General features: G+C 37.2%; 1 protein-coding gene across 39 annotated transcripts in view; it reads right to left on the bottom strand.

The window, feature by feature from the left end:
• DLG2 (discs large MAGUK scaffold protein 2) overlaps positions 1-15,322 on the bottom strand; it is a 993,421-nt gene that overhangs the window by 233,153 nt on the left and 744,946 nt on the right. For 31 of the 39 annotated variants that reach the window (XM_074535042.1, XM_074535043.1, XM_074535044.1 and 28 more), the window contains one exon: positions 9,634-9,789. The exons of the other annotated variants lie outside the window; for them this stretch is intronic. In XM_074535042.1, the coding sequence (XP_074391143.1) occupies positions 9,634-9,789 (156 nt within the window). The remainder of the gene's footprint in view (positions 1-9,633; positions 9,790-15,322) is intronic. 39 annotated transcript variants of the gene reach the window in all.

Below are 15,322 nucleotides of genomic sequence, written 5' to 3'. Positions count from 1 at the left end.
AATAATTTTCAAGTAATCACAAGATAATTTTGGTGGTCAAAAGCCTAGCACCTCTAACCACCCAAAACCCACTGTGATAGCTTTAAAATATTCTTTGAAAAGGACTGAGTTACTGTTTCTCACACCAAACAGGAAAGCGAGAAAATACTGAGATGAATGAACTGGAGTGAAATAGCTTTAATTAGGAAGTTACAGGGAGGTGGTAAAGGGCTCTAGCCAGTATATGCTCAGGCTCCTTTCTGTTTGAAAGGTGAAGAGAAGGAAAATTCAATAGCTAAACTGAGATACTGAACAAAATTGTCGTGGTTCGCAAAGCAATTGCATGCCAAACCATGGAATTTAAAAGGAGATTCTAGCCTATAGATCTTTGGCCCATATTGAACTGGTACAAATTTCACTTTAAAAATGTAATTCAGGTATTTCCAAATCTGGGTCTTACTAGAATTCATTTGGATTTTAACTCGTGAGGTTATCTGAAAGCCCATCTTTTATTTTATGACAGTCAGTTCTCTAACACATGTAGATTTATTTCCATCAAAATGGATTTAAGTCAGTAAGAAAAGAAGTTCAGCAATCCTCTCCATACCAGAATGCAAGTTTAACCTAAAATAAGGATGGTATTTATTCAGACGGCATTTAAAAACAACTTCCTAACTGTAGCACATAAACATAAATGTACTATATAGGTAAAGGGGAGTTTATATTCCCACAATTTCTTGTTTTCTTCTCTGCTGTTTTCCTCATTTTGATAAACTCCTTTGTAGCATTTGTATTGTCAGACTGAATCAGGGAACAACTTACAACAACTCCCCAAAGTTATGTTGAAACTTTCAGTTCAGCCAAAATTTAAACAAAGTTTTAAGACCCTAAAGTTTTGAGTGCTACGGTTTTCATTACTTGTATCACTCTGAAGTCTTTGTAGACAGTTCCAGTTATATAATCAATATTTCCAAAGAGCAACAAATGCTTTTTTGAAACAGGAAATGTAAAAAGTACTGATCAATAACTATTTCAGCAGTAATATGAGAAATAAACAATAGATTTCATTATATTTCTCTTAATCATGGTTACATGGCCTTTTACAAACAAAGAAATGGCAGAAAATGTGACCTCTGTGTTTCAACCTTTGGTTACTAAAATCAATTTTCCCTTTATAATGGGAAATAATCATTATCCTTACAGACACATAAATGTTGTGACAGTGGGGAAAAAATAGAAAAAGAAAACAAAATCATGTAGAAATTTTAGCATAGACTCAGGATGTGGATCCCATCACAACTGGAGTTTTCTTGAAGTTAGTATATTTCTGTTTCTGGCTATTCCATTAATTAGCATTTTATACTTTTTGGACTGAAGATATAAAGTGAAATCACCAACTACAAGAGGGGAGGTTCCAATTTAAACAACTCATTCAATTTCGCAAAAGCCTCCCACAACACTGTCTTCCAATAGGCTTGCAGTATCATCGGCCTAGCACAGACTCAGAGACTGCTTCCTCCTGATTTCTGCACAAACATTTTTATAGATATATCCTGGGGTAAAGTCAGACCGTATTTGACTTGACAAAATGAAAGGAACTGGACATATTTGAAAATATCTACATATAGAGCTGATTTCAACAAAAATAAATGGTGGTAAGTAAATACAAAACAATCTGGGTACCTGAGCCAGCACTACATTATTCCACTGGGATAACTGCAGTGCAAACCAAGACTAGGGCAGGGCTGAGGGAAGGATAATTATTACTGTTATAATTCTCTCACATTTCCCTGACAAACTACACTGCTGTAATGAGAGGTCCCCCTCGGTTTCCACCATGCCTTCTTTCACTCTGTTCAATACTAATGATCACTCTTTTTCTATGCAGTGCAGAAATTATTGCATATCTCCACCTGCTGGAAATATCTTTTAACCCCAAGGGCTGCTGGGGGTGTCTGCACACACTTGCCACCCATTTCACAACTGGACAAAATTGAAGAAGTTTTCATTTTCCAAGGTCATACAACCTGTCAGTGGCACAGGCAAATTTCTCAGTTTCCAGCTCTTTGCTCTGAGCAGAAAGCTTTCCTGCTCTTTTCTGTGCAGTTACAACCCTAGAAACTATTCTTCTCCCAACAGGCACAGCACAGGGAGCCACAGCATAGCTTTATCTACCCTGCCTCCACAGTAATATTTAATTTCTAAGCTCAAAGAACTCTCTCATGGGGTAAAAAAGTAATTTGTTCTCCAGGTTAAATTTATTCTTGGTTTTTCTGATGAGCAAAGACTCTAGCAATTACTGTGACAGATGGAGTGATGATTTTTATGATGTGGAAACTTGTCCACAGGAATGAAACTGAAATCTCCAAACCTATTTCTCACAGCGGCCTTTAGACAGTTGTCAGGTAATAATTGTCACTGTGGACAAAGTTTGAAATAGTGAATGGCTCCAGTAGCTTGTTACTGCAACACCCCTTAGCAGAGTGACACGTTCTGATAAATTTTTGTCATTTATTCTGAATATACTTGAATCAGAAAGGGAACCAATATATGGGTTTGAATTTCTCCCCACACTCAGAAGAATTTGAACATTGTATTTGGAGTTTTAGTACTCTGTCAATTTGGAAGGACTGTTTCAAGGTGATTTTCAGAGAGCAGAATGAGATGTTTGAGAGGCTGCTTACGTACATTGAAAACAATAACATATCTCACAGAAATGACCATTTCAAACAAGAAAGTTGTGTGAACTGGGTTAGGAACTGGCTGGGTTTTAATGGGATTATTTTCATGCCTTGTCTTTAGGCAGCCAGTGCTGTAGCCAGCCTTAGTGCTGAATGGCAGCCTCTGAGACTGAGACATCAGGCACAATTTCAATTTGGAGGGTCACACTCCACCACAAGCTCCCCATGCCTGGTGACTGAATGCCCCGGCCAAAATCCTTGGGCACAAAACCATTATATATAGCCTGACACTTGCCTAGTCTCCTGGTGCCAGTCTTCACCATTAATCCAGAAAAAAAACACATAGAGACTGACTTTTGATACTTTGGGAGCATTTTCTGTGACTTAAGAGACTGAGACTCAGAACTTGCTGACAGGCATGGAAAGGAAGGAGACATCTTTCCTTTGTTCACAGATGTCTCTTTGTAGCTTTGCTTGTAATCAAAACAGCAGGAAAATTTTAATACTAGTGATTTAAAGATGTTTTCTTACTGAGAACTGTCTTTTCAGTAAAGACATAGTAAAGAAAGTACTGCTACTTAACCAAACTGAATTAATATTTCTGTCCATTTTATGAGCTAAGAATATACAGTTTAATTTTCATGGGTGCAGACTGTGAACAAAAGGAGATCTGTAGCACAAGAAAGCACGTTATCTCTGAAAATCAAACCATATTTAAAAAATATGAAACATTTCCCAAATGACAGAGCAGAACAAATACCTTAATTTTTCTCTTTTAAAATTTTTATTCTAGTCTGTTTAACGATAGTAGTTATTATTCTTAATATAACTGAGAGGATTATTTTACTGCCAAAGCAAAGCAAATAGAATTAAGTGACTTGCTCAACTGAAGAAAATCAGTCAGCAGCACAACTGCAAATAAAGCCCAGCAGCTCTAACCTGAAGCACTGCATCTAAACCTGAAAGGCTTCTGCAATTTCACATAATTAAACACTTGAACTGTAGAGGTTTTATGGCTTCACAGGTTAAGATTCTCCTGCAAGCATCTCTCTGAGTTTTTGAAAGTTGCATCTTCCTAGCAATTTTAATTAATAGAGTCCAAAACAGAAGACTCCTCATGAAAAAATGAAAGCACTTATATGAGTTTATAAGAATGCTTGTCCTTATTAGGGTCAGAGATTCACTCACACAAAATAGCATGAGAGCTGAGATTGAAAGGCAGCATCATTTTTCTTTCATTAACCCTAACAGTTATATGACTGGATCATTTCCATGAAGACAACACTTCAGCCAGGATTAAACAGAAATTATAGGAAACTGTTCCCGTTAAGACTTTCTAATTTGTTAATTGAAAGTGATAAAGAAAATCCACAATTAACTTCTATCATTTCCAAAAGATCCTTAAATAATTTAAAGGCCTCAGGAGGCTGATTCACAAGCAGGGACAATCTATGTTGAACACTGCATTTAAGTTGCAGACAGTTAATCAGCACAGTTTATGCTGATTGCATTTTCTCTTATAACTATAAAATATTGCAGATCTGAAGGTGTTTTCAGAAGCAGCCCAACCCTGTCAAGCATAATTTGCACATAGTTGTATTCATCTGGGCTGCATCCTGCCACCCATTGTGATGTGTGTTCCTGCCAGTGAGTCAAGGTCTCCAGGCTTATTTTCAGACAGGTCTAGGAGCTAAAGAAGTGCTTGAATTGCTAAAGATGTTGTTCAAAGAGTGAAGGCTATAGCACTTACACAGCTGATTCTCACTGAAATCAACAACAAGTTGCTTCAATTCCATCAGTGTGAAAATCAGCGTCCAAGCCAACCCTAGTGATGATCAGTTTAATCTCAAATTGCTTAGGGGTTGGTATGTGCTCTGTGCCTCTGAATGCCTAAGTTTGCAAGAATGCCTTTAAAATAATTTTTCAAAACTAAAACCCACAATATTCACTTTTTAAAATGCCACCCTATGATTCTAGGGAGCTACTTCACTAAGAATTATTTTAACTAGGTATCTTATATTTTCAAAAGATAGGGTTATTTTGTGACTATAAGGTTAGTTTGTTTTCATTGACACTGAATCACCTGAACCTTGCTTTGCCTATTTTTATGTTCAAAAATCAACAGAAAATTGTGTACTTATTCCCCTCCACTGTCTTTAAGCAATGTTTTTTAATAGTAGTACTTCATTATATATAAGCTTGCTCTCTGTGGCTCGATTGTGTAAAATGCAGATTAGTCCAGAAGCTGACCTGAAGGTATTAAAATAAGAAGCACAAACCTGCTCTGATTCTTGTTTTCAATATTTGAGTATTTATGTGCATTTGACCTAACCAGACTATTTTTCCATTCTGTAATTAGTACTTGAAATTGCTACCAAAAAAATCCCACCAAACAAACGAACAAAAAGCCAGGCAAACAAAGAGAACTAAACAGTAGAAGTTATTTTTTAAAATTCAAGAAAGGTGGTTGTGTTTATGTGGGCCAAATTAAAGACTCAATTTCATAGTATCATTGCTATTTTACTGGTTGTTTGATAAGCTCCATTCTCAGGTTGCCAGGCACTTCAGAACCACCAAATATGGCAAGATGTGTTTTGGGAGATATAATTCCCATATTAAACACATGGGATTGAACAGGGGACGATGAGTACTCCTGTACAGTGTGAATTTCAATAAAGATGACAAGAGCCTCCCTGGAAGGCAGCCACACGCAGGTGCAGTTATGGGCATCACTCTGACAATCGGCTCGCTCCTAGCAGGTTACTGGGAAGGAAAAGGCTGTGCAGATATTAATAATGAGAGAGTGGCTACCAGAGAGACTCACTATTCACACCTTTGAGTGCAGCTACCTTAACTTCTTCCCAGGGTCTGTGAACAGTGATCAGCACCTCCTCAGTGGCCTTCATGGCCTGTGGAGGGATCCCAGGCATCCCTAAAACTACGTGGGGGCACCAAAGGCAGCAGTGCTTAGGGCAGACATGCACCAGGCTGGCTGCAGAGAGCACAGGAGCGTGGTGACCCTTCCGTGCCACACACTGGAAGCAGCACCACACATCAAGGTTTTGGACATTGCAGTCTCCTGACTGATATGCCTGCATCCATTTCAGCACACATATTCCTGTAGCTCTTAATGCCAATGCTCAGTTACCCTTGAATACTGATGCACTTTTCTTCAAGACTCTGCCCTAGAGCCTCATGCCAATGTTATCTTTTCTCCCTACTATCTCAAAAAAAGTAGAGGTCGTTCTAAAAAATGCTGGCATTAATCTGATTCATCAAATACCTTGAAATGAACACCAACCATTAGTTCCTTCCCTACATGTACTCAAAAAAAAAAAAAAAAAAAAAAGCAATCATATGATCAGAGACTTATTAAAAAAGCAAATACCTCTAGAGTAAAAACAGAAAGTAAAAAAAAGCCAAAAAATTCAGGGCAGCCCTTTACCAAAAAGTATACTGGCAACTAGAGGGCCAGAAAGATTTCGGTGAAAACAGGAAAGTGAATTCTGGAGAAAGCAAAGCATTTTTCAAGTGTGTCTTTGTAGAGGGGAATGCAATGAAGTTCCCAGTGCAAAGCCTGGGGACACTTTGTTCCACACAGTGTTGAAATAAAATCTCATTTTTGTAGAAAGAGGGTTACATCTATGAGCTCTGACTTCCTTTCACTGCCAATAATCTTCTATTTGTAGACATAATAGTCAATAATGACAGGGGCCAGAACATGAGTACTCCACATCCATTCCCACATGGCGCTCTCAAAGGAAAACTCACTACTCCAAAATTCTCTCTCTACTTCTGCCTTCAATGGTACAGATTTTCAGCTGCTGCACACTGACATAGTTCTCTTAGTATCAATTCACATGAACTGATATCTCAATCAAAAAACTAATTACACTTATCCTAAAATGGAAGTACATTGTTCTAGACCTCCAAATCTCCCAGGAGTTTACAGGTCACCATAAAAGCCAGGGTTATAAACCTGAATTTATTATAGACAAATAAAGCTTTGCCCTATGAATTCTCTGCCTATTAAGTTAATGAGCCTTGACAAAACAATCATCTGAGGAGCAGCTGACAAAATATCTGGAGCAGCAATTTGAAAGGCGTTGGCTGGCTTACAAGCATTTCAGTTGGGAGAATATGGCATCATGTTCCTCTTCCTCTGGAAGAGTCATTTGTCAAACTGAATTTCCTACAGATCAACAGCAGATTCCCAATATTGGAGTGCTGAGATAAAACAATAACTGTAATTACTAAGTAAATAATCCCTGTCATTTCCTTCCCAAACTTGAGGCTCACAAATGCTGATGCAGAACTCTTTCTAAGAAGTCTGCATGAAGAAAGCAAGGTACATTCTTATTTTTCACTGGAGCTCATTGAAGTGTTTAATGTGAAGGAAAAGAGCTTTGAGGAATTTAAGTGAGTAGACAGGGACCTTTCAAAATACTTGGTCAGTATCTTGAAGATTATTTTTTAGTGTAACTTCCCACAGAGATGGTGGTATCACAGCTGTGGATCTAAAACAGGGTCTTTTACTGGATTAATTCTTCAAAATTTTCCACACAATACAGTCCTGAACCACATTGCCTTTGGGAAATTTAGGGCTCTGTACATTAAATACTCTTGGAAGAACAGTCACTTGTATTAGGGCAAAAATGAGATCAGTACTTTTCTAAAATCTGTTTTTCAACTGTGAATACTGAGTCCATTTGGAAATTGAATCATGATACACTGTAAAGCTGTCACTTTCCTTACCAAAGGCATTTGCTGAAATATTATTTCAAATGTCTTCCTCCACACTCAACTATTCAGAGTTCTGTGGAAAAGATGACAGTATTGAGAACATAGAAAACTGTCATATTTTCCATCTGAATGTTATTTCACAGTGTGAAGGAACTACAAATTATAGTAATCAGTTGCCTCTGCAACAGCATGTAGCAGAGCATAGCACAGACCATTTAACCATGAGTTGTGTCTTTTCTCATATTTTATGTTCTTTTTGCAGTTTTTGTTGGACTGTTGATTTAAACAAACTCATTAAATATACAAGGACTAGAGCTCAAAATTATATCAAAGTAGAATGAAGATAAATGAAACCTTGTTCTTAAAGAGAATTGTTAACTCACACTCAGTAGAATAATACCCAGCTTTCCAAGTCCTGATGTCAGGCTATCAAATATCTGCTGACCAAGTATTCAATCAATCAATCAATCAATCATAAAGCAAAAGAATGTACACAATTATATATTCAGGTGCCAAAATAGCCTAGTTTTATGAGCCTTCCAGAGCTCTACTGATTATTGACTTCTAAGTATGTGGTTGCAGGAAGCAGCTTTAACATAATCTTTTCCCCCAACCTCTCTCCATAGCAGTCATGTCTGGAGAGATCAACCATTCAGCAATGAACCACCTCTCTGTGGTTAGCAAGGCACTCAACTCCATGGCCCCAACATCCACTAGAACCCAATCACTCAACTTTCTAGTTCAAGTTGGAACCTTTCTTTCTAAGGGGACATTGAAAGAGTCTTTCTATAATGAATTCTTCCATTTTCTCATTCTAAAACCTCAGAAGAATTGCCATGCACAGATAAATTACTCATATTTATACTTGACCTAAAGAACCAGAGTAATTTTACAACTTTTTGCCCACATATGAAATTTAAGGGAACATTAGCAGAGAAATTAAAATATTTTGAGTAACCCTGTTAGTGCCTGGCCCCCTTGTGCACATATTTACACCTTTATAAAACACTGTAATAATCACTCAAACTTGTTTCACTCCAAATTCCACTGGGCTGAACAGCTTGACTAATCACTTGGACCACTTTGATTAAGCATCTTTTTACAAATTCTAGAAACTACACTGTTTTCATTGTAATAAACTGACATCTTCTGCATGGTTTTGCCACATCTGTAGCATCCTTTGCTAGTATTTGTCTTCTTGCCTTTTTAATGGAGCTTTCCATTTCATAGTATTGCAATGCCTTTCACAGCTGTCTTCCTAATCCCCAGGGCTTCTTTCCTCTTAGTGTATCTTACATTAATTTACCATTTTACTTTCCACTTACATACTTCTGCTCTTCCCACATTATTCTTTGCTTTGAAAAATGTTTTCTGTTGAAAATATCTATGATCAAAGCTCCAAACATAATTATTTTTCTTCTGTTCTAGAATAAAAAAGATGATAGAATTTTTCCTAGCAAAGGAAGCACTCTAGAAAACTTGTGCCTAACTCTTCCTCCATCTCCTAAATATTGTTTGCAAATGGTTTATTACTATCCTTGCAGTCTATAGAGAAATAGCTGGGTTATACTAGTGTAAGGTTTTGCATAGTCTGCTTTCCTTCATTAAATATTTATCAGGAGGCATTCACTGACAATGTTTTACAGAAAGATCTTCCATTATTTCAGTCATGGAAATGTTTATAATTTTATGCTTTCCTAACCGTCCTCTCAGAGCACAGCTAGTCTAAGGAATGCTGAATTTAAAATGCATTCTTAACCATGATTTGGTGAGGGAGGTGATTATTTTTTGCTCTATTTCTTCTGAATGGCTTAGGCAGCTGTCCCATAAACCCAGAGATGCTCAGTGAACTCAGTATGCACAACAAAGGAATAAAGTGACTGAATCAAAACAAATTACTACAGCTTTCAGTGAAGTCTTGGTCACTTTCCATACTCAAAGAGAAACAAACACTGAATTCAGTTGCAAAATGTGGTACATATTATGTAACCTATTTTAGAGCACCATTCCAATGGATCAAAACATTGCCTCTGCTCATCACTGGATTTTGGATGACCAAAATTATATACCAAGGTAGCATGTATCTCCTAGTGGTGCAGATGTGAAAGCATGGTTAAAAATAAGCACAAGCTGTAGAAAAACATCTGTGGTGAAGATGCAAACTATGAGATAAATCCAGTGATGTTCATGCACTTTAACAAAGGAGGTGAGGAAGAAGCGCATGCAGTACCTGGTGATCTCAGAGTCAGGGAGCAGGCCTACGTGGTAGTGGGGGTAGGGAGCTGAAAGAAGGAAGCTTTTGTCACACTCGACAGGGGAATAGTGCCTAGGAGAAGGTGGTTTATCACACAGTTTGTTCACAGTGCTGTAAACAGGTTCAGGAGGCCTGGTGATACAGAGACAAGAGTAAAAGGTCAGGTGCATATTAGTTGCTGAGAATATAGAGAAAACACAGCAATCATTTTAAAAGCATGCATAGCAAATCTGTCAAGAGCTTTTCAGTGGGGCTTTTCCAACAAGTAAAGTGTGCTGTTAAAGGAATTGTTAGAGTTTGGTAGCACTAGTGTGGCATTCAAATAGCTGCATACAATACACAATACAAGTGGACAATAAAACTGCTCTGTGGGAAGTGTGGCACTGAAAGGGAATATCTTATCTCTGGAGTTGAGAAAGTGAGGCATTCTCCCCAATAATATTTCTACTTTTTTTAAAATCTAACATCTACACAGCTTTCTGTGATCTTAATTTTGAGTACAGCATAGAAGAAAATAGGTTTGTTACCTGGAAAAGAACTATTTTTTACCCATTAATTTCTAATATAGATGAAGTACATGTTACTTGTTAATACAATATACTCCTGGTCCCAGTGAGCTGGGACTTTGCGAGCAGAGCTGTTGTCAAATTGACCCATATCCCAGAATAACACTGATGGCCACAAACTGTGTGAGCAATTCATCTCATTGGCAGGCAATTAACTGCGTTTCAAAGAGTTCCTTGCACTCTTTCCAGATTCAGCCTTCGAAATCTGATTAAGCAGTCTGCATCTGAAACAGTTAACCTCATCGCCAAGGCTACTGCAATCGCACTTGCAGGGCTGCTCCAAGCTGCAAACAGCAGCCTGTGAGGTTAGACACAAAGAGCAAGAGCTTAAAACTAAAATTTCCCTCCTGCTGCCATGAACCACCTCCGCAGAGGAGGCAATACTTACCATAGCCCTGCCAGGAGCCGTCTGGGAGAGGGGAGAAGGGAATGCAGCCTTTAGTGCCAACCAGCCAGGGATCCACGGGAAACCAATGGCGAGCAGTTTGCAAAACAAGCCCACACCACGTCCACACTGCATCTCCCACCTGGGAACTCCCCTGCCTTGGCCCCAGGACACACCTTGGGGCCCGCTGGTGCTGTGAGGCTTGACTCATTGTTTCCTGACATTTGTGCTCTAAAGAGTGCCAAGGGTCAATTGCTATCATATCCACGCTTCTGCCACAAGATCCAGGGTATGCCACTGCCTTTCATCACTGTCATACAATATTAGCTAGATGTAGATCTTATTTCAGAAGCCTGAAAATATCAGGAGGCCAAGAAGTTAATGAACTTCTTGTGTTCTTTTGGCTGCACTATGCCTCACATGGGTGTGGGTTTTGCTGTGACTTTCACAGGTACCAGAATTTATTACAGTCGTGGATGTGCCGGCAGATACGAAGAATCTAATTTCCTTTGTTAGCTTCTGGGTTTGTCCTTTGGGGGAAAAGGAGTAGCTGCTTTACTTAAAAACTGTTCTTACTCAATGTTAATAACATTATTCATAGCAATCTGCCACATGATTTGAGAACTCTCTGTGCCTGAATTTCCCAGGGAAAACTTTACAGTTAAAAAACTGGCAATTTAAGATTACCAAATAGCAAAATAGCAAAGCTGTCACTCATTTGGTTATAAAGCATTGTGTGTCAAGCACTTAGTAAAATCCCTTTAAAAATGTTTAAAGTAGCAATCATTTTCTATCAGTATATTTCACTTGTTTCTGAGGGATGGATTTAATAATTTATTTACTAAATCAATTGCTGCTTTCAATTAAAAAAAAAAAAAACAGATAAAATCTATTCTATTTCACTGTTGTCCGATACTGCCTTTTATTCTCTTAGAAACTACTTTTGCTTTTAGGCAATAAATGAAAGAACAAGTACAAATATCAAATATAAATGATACCTACTAAGAAAATTGAAGAAATATTGCCCCAGTTCAGGAAGATGAATAAAATATGTAGATTCCTCCATGGCTTAAAACACCAACCAGTCCATAAAAAATTTGTTAGTGTCCTATATTCAAGTTAATTGTCTTCTCTGTGTTGTAGAGAACATCAGAGTGTTGCTATCCCTTGGACATATTGTGAATGCTCAAATTACACTGAGTCATCAGTCAGTGACCATCCAACCTCATGCTGAGACACAAATCATGCCACAGACATGGGTAGATATGAGGAATTTCTTAGTTAATTGAGAGTTACAAGCTGCCTCCAAAAGCAAAATGAAGTTAAACATTCAACATCTACCTAGATATTGACACTGAATTAGTCCTTCAAGTATAAACACAGAGTCCTAACAAATTGTCTTATGAGGGCCAGACAATTTTAAGACATTTAGCAAATGTTCATGTATTTTAAAGTATTTTTGAAACATTTTTCACTCCATCCAGTCTTCCTGGGTGGTAAGATAACAGGAAACTGGAACAAGTCTGAGTATAAAGTCCTGTACTCACTGATATTATATAAGTGATATTGTGACCTTGTTAACATCATACCCTCTGTATTTGAGCTGCAGAGAGAGGTCTTAAGGTTAAGAAAAGGAATTTATACTTCTTATCCCTTTAAAACTTTCACTCTTTGGTTAGAAGAAGATGTAGGATATCAGATAATTCTGGTTATGAATGTACTTTGTATAAGGCCTACGAAATGGTCAGAGATCACCACAGACACCTGCTTCCCTTGAGATGTCACTTCTTCAAGGTCATTGAGAGCATGGACTGCACTGGTCCTTCAGGTGCCTCTATCCTAGTCAGATGCATAGGCTAACAACTACCAGCTGCAGAGCTGGGCTCTGACTGCATGTTTTACTGGCACAGAAAAGCAAGAATTTGAAAAAAAATAAGCAGTACATAACCTCCTCTGTCCAGGACAAGTATAATCTTATTTTCTATCTCAACATGCTGCAGTAAACATGAATTAAGTAGTGTAAAAATATTTGAAAATTGGGATAAAAAATTTCAAGTATAGGAATGACTAAAATGATAGGGGACAGATCAGTGTCCTGCTCATAAAAACTGTGTTCCATGTAGGCCATTAATCACAAAAAGTAATTTGAGATACTTGCTGCAACAGCCTGTCTTCAAATATCCTCCTCATTCTTCACCTTCTCTATGGCAAACTTGTACTTGACTACAATAGTAGCCACCTACTAGAAGAAAACAATACCCTATTATAAAAAAGAAGATTATGAAGACCACCCAGCTTTATTAAATAATTGTTCTAATGCGGCATTTTCTCGTGCCATTTATATTTCTCCTCGCAGAAAGAAGAAAGAACTTCTTTCCAAAGGGATCAGCCCACCTGATAAATCCTGTCTAGCACATCTCCAGTGCTATGACAGAGACAGATTGTCCTCCCTCAAAGCATGGGATAATGAGAATACTATTTAGAAAGAGTTTTTAATGTGCCATTATGAAAAAATACAGCCAAGGTCACCTCAACTTTTCTTGCAAGAATAATTAAGAGCCAAACTGAACATAAACATTGAGGCCTTACTTTATGATGCACTAATTCTTCAAATGAATTTAAAAACATGTAGCAAGCCACTTAGCATGCTTGCTAAGAAAAGTGTAAAGGCTAGATATATATTATTTAAGTTCTAATTCACTGCAGTTTATGTGCAATTGCATCTCTTTCAGATACAGCAAGTATAGCTTCACAAGTTTAATTTAAAAATAAATGCTAAGCAGATTTTGAAACTTTTTTTGAGGAAGAACAAAGAAATATATTATTCAATTTCTTCTATCCATTATCTTCATTTTTGTCAATATCTATGCATAAAATATCCCCTTAAAATACCAAATGTGTGAATATTACTGTATACATCTTTGATAATTGCAATATCTCTTTTAAAGAGTAATTATGTAATGTGGATCTACTCTGAAAAATAAGTAACTACTGCTGTAACTTTGTAGTCAGATCTGCTGCTCTTCTGCCTTTACACTGCTTATTTAGTGACAAACAGGCATCACAGTTCTCTGTCTTTATCAGTGAGCTAAAAACAAAGCTTTCTGACAAATAAGAGCAGCAAATACTCGGTCTGGATGGACAGTACCAACTACATTAGTCTGAGAATAAAGCACACAATAGTAAAGGGAGGCAACAGAAAATGTAAGTAGTAAACATAAGTAGCAGCATAGCGTGGCTTGAACATGCCCCAGCAGAGAGTTCAACTCACAGGACAGAGAATCAAGTCACTTAATGCCAAAGGTAAGTTTTAAAGGGTAACATGAAAAGCAGAGAGTCACTCTTCCAGCAAGAAAATAAAAAATAGAAATGCTGAAAGCGGGAATTGTCATTCAATACAGACATAACAGCAGTGAGGCACAATTCTTACAGAAACGAAGAACTAATTGGTGGAAAAGACAACAGTAACAGTGGGAGGTAGAAAATTGATCTAACATTAGTATTATTTATTTCATAACAGATTGTGTAAAGTGAATATCCCTTGTTGTCTGCAGTCCTTATTATTCCTTGATTAGATCATCATTGTTTTGTTGTTCCAGGCTGACTTAACTGTGGAACAGAAGTTATAAAAGAATGGCATTTTTAAAAACCATTCTCCCCTCAGCATCATGCAGAGTCTTCAATTTAAAATTAACTTTTTTTCTTTTTTTACAGAATCCTGTTTGGTGGGGATCAAATGCCAACACACAGCATATTAAATGTTAATAGTTTCAGGTTTTAAAACATTTCAAAACCTTTTATGAAATGGAAAGAAACCAGCTAAGCTCTCACAACATATTAAGTATGCAGTGCTATAGCCAGGAAACAATATGAGAGGAAATGAATGCTAAAAGATTACAACTTTTTCTTTGTTTTGTTTTTTGAATAGCAATTTTTAATTGCATCCAAGTTCCATAAAGACATCTAACACATTAGTTTTGCTAATATATTTTTGCTGGGATGTAGAAAAAGAACTTTTAAGAAGTACTTCACTATTGAACCAAAAATCAATGGCAATTTAATACAAACAAAATTCTCCATTTCTAATAGCCAGTGATTTTTATATATGTGTCCTTTGACTGAGCTACTCAGTCATATAAACTTCCAGAAGAACCACATACCTTACTGTTCAATAGGGTAATTAGAATTTATAGTTGATTTTGTTTCACAGGTTGTGTCCTGGCAATTTAAATGAGACCAAATCACTCATATGACACGTTTATTTCAACTAAATGAAAGACAGAAGAGGACTATGAAGAGCTGGAGGAAAACACCTGAAGTACAGTACGTTAGTTCTTTCTGGAAACCCTAAAACTAATAATTTCTCAGCTTTTCAGTTACTAACTGCTGTTTTCATATGCCTTGAAGGTTTCTTTAACTGCAAAACAAGTGCTTTTTTAGCATAGTCATGAAGATTAAGGGTTGCCTTGTTCCTCTTAACAGTACTATTTTAACATTTTAATCAAGTTTTCAAATGAAACAGCCTACAAGAAGGCATAAATAGAATTTAGAACTTCTAATATTCTACACCCAGTTCTACACTTATTACTCTTAACCATAAGGAATTAGGAAATTAAATGACTGCTTAATTTGAAAAAAAAAAAAATCAGCAATGATTTTCTGTTGCAGTAATGGAAAAAGAAGGCTGTTTCACACAGGAATGGGGAGACTGCCA

This window comes from Zonotrichia albicollis, chromosome 2 (genome assembly GCF_047830755.1).
Source record: "Zonotrichia albicollis isolate bZonAlb1 chromosome 2, bZonAlb1.hap1, whole genome shotgun sequence".
NCBI classification, from domain to species: Eukaryota; Metazoa; Chordata; class Aves; order Passeriformes; family Passerellidae; genus Zonotrichia; species Zonotrichia albicollis.
Note: the sequence above shows the minus strand (reverse complement) of the source record. Positions and strands in the feature narration are given on the sequence as shown.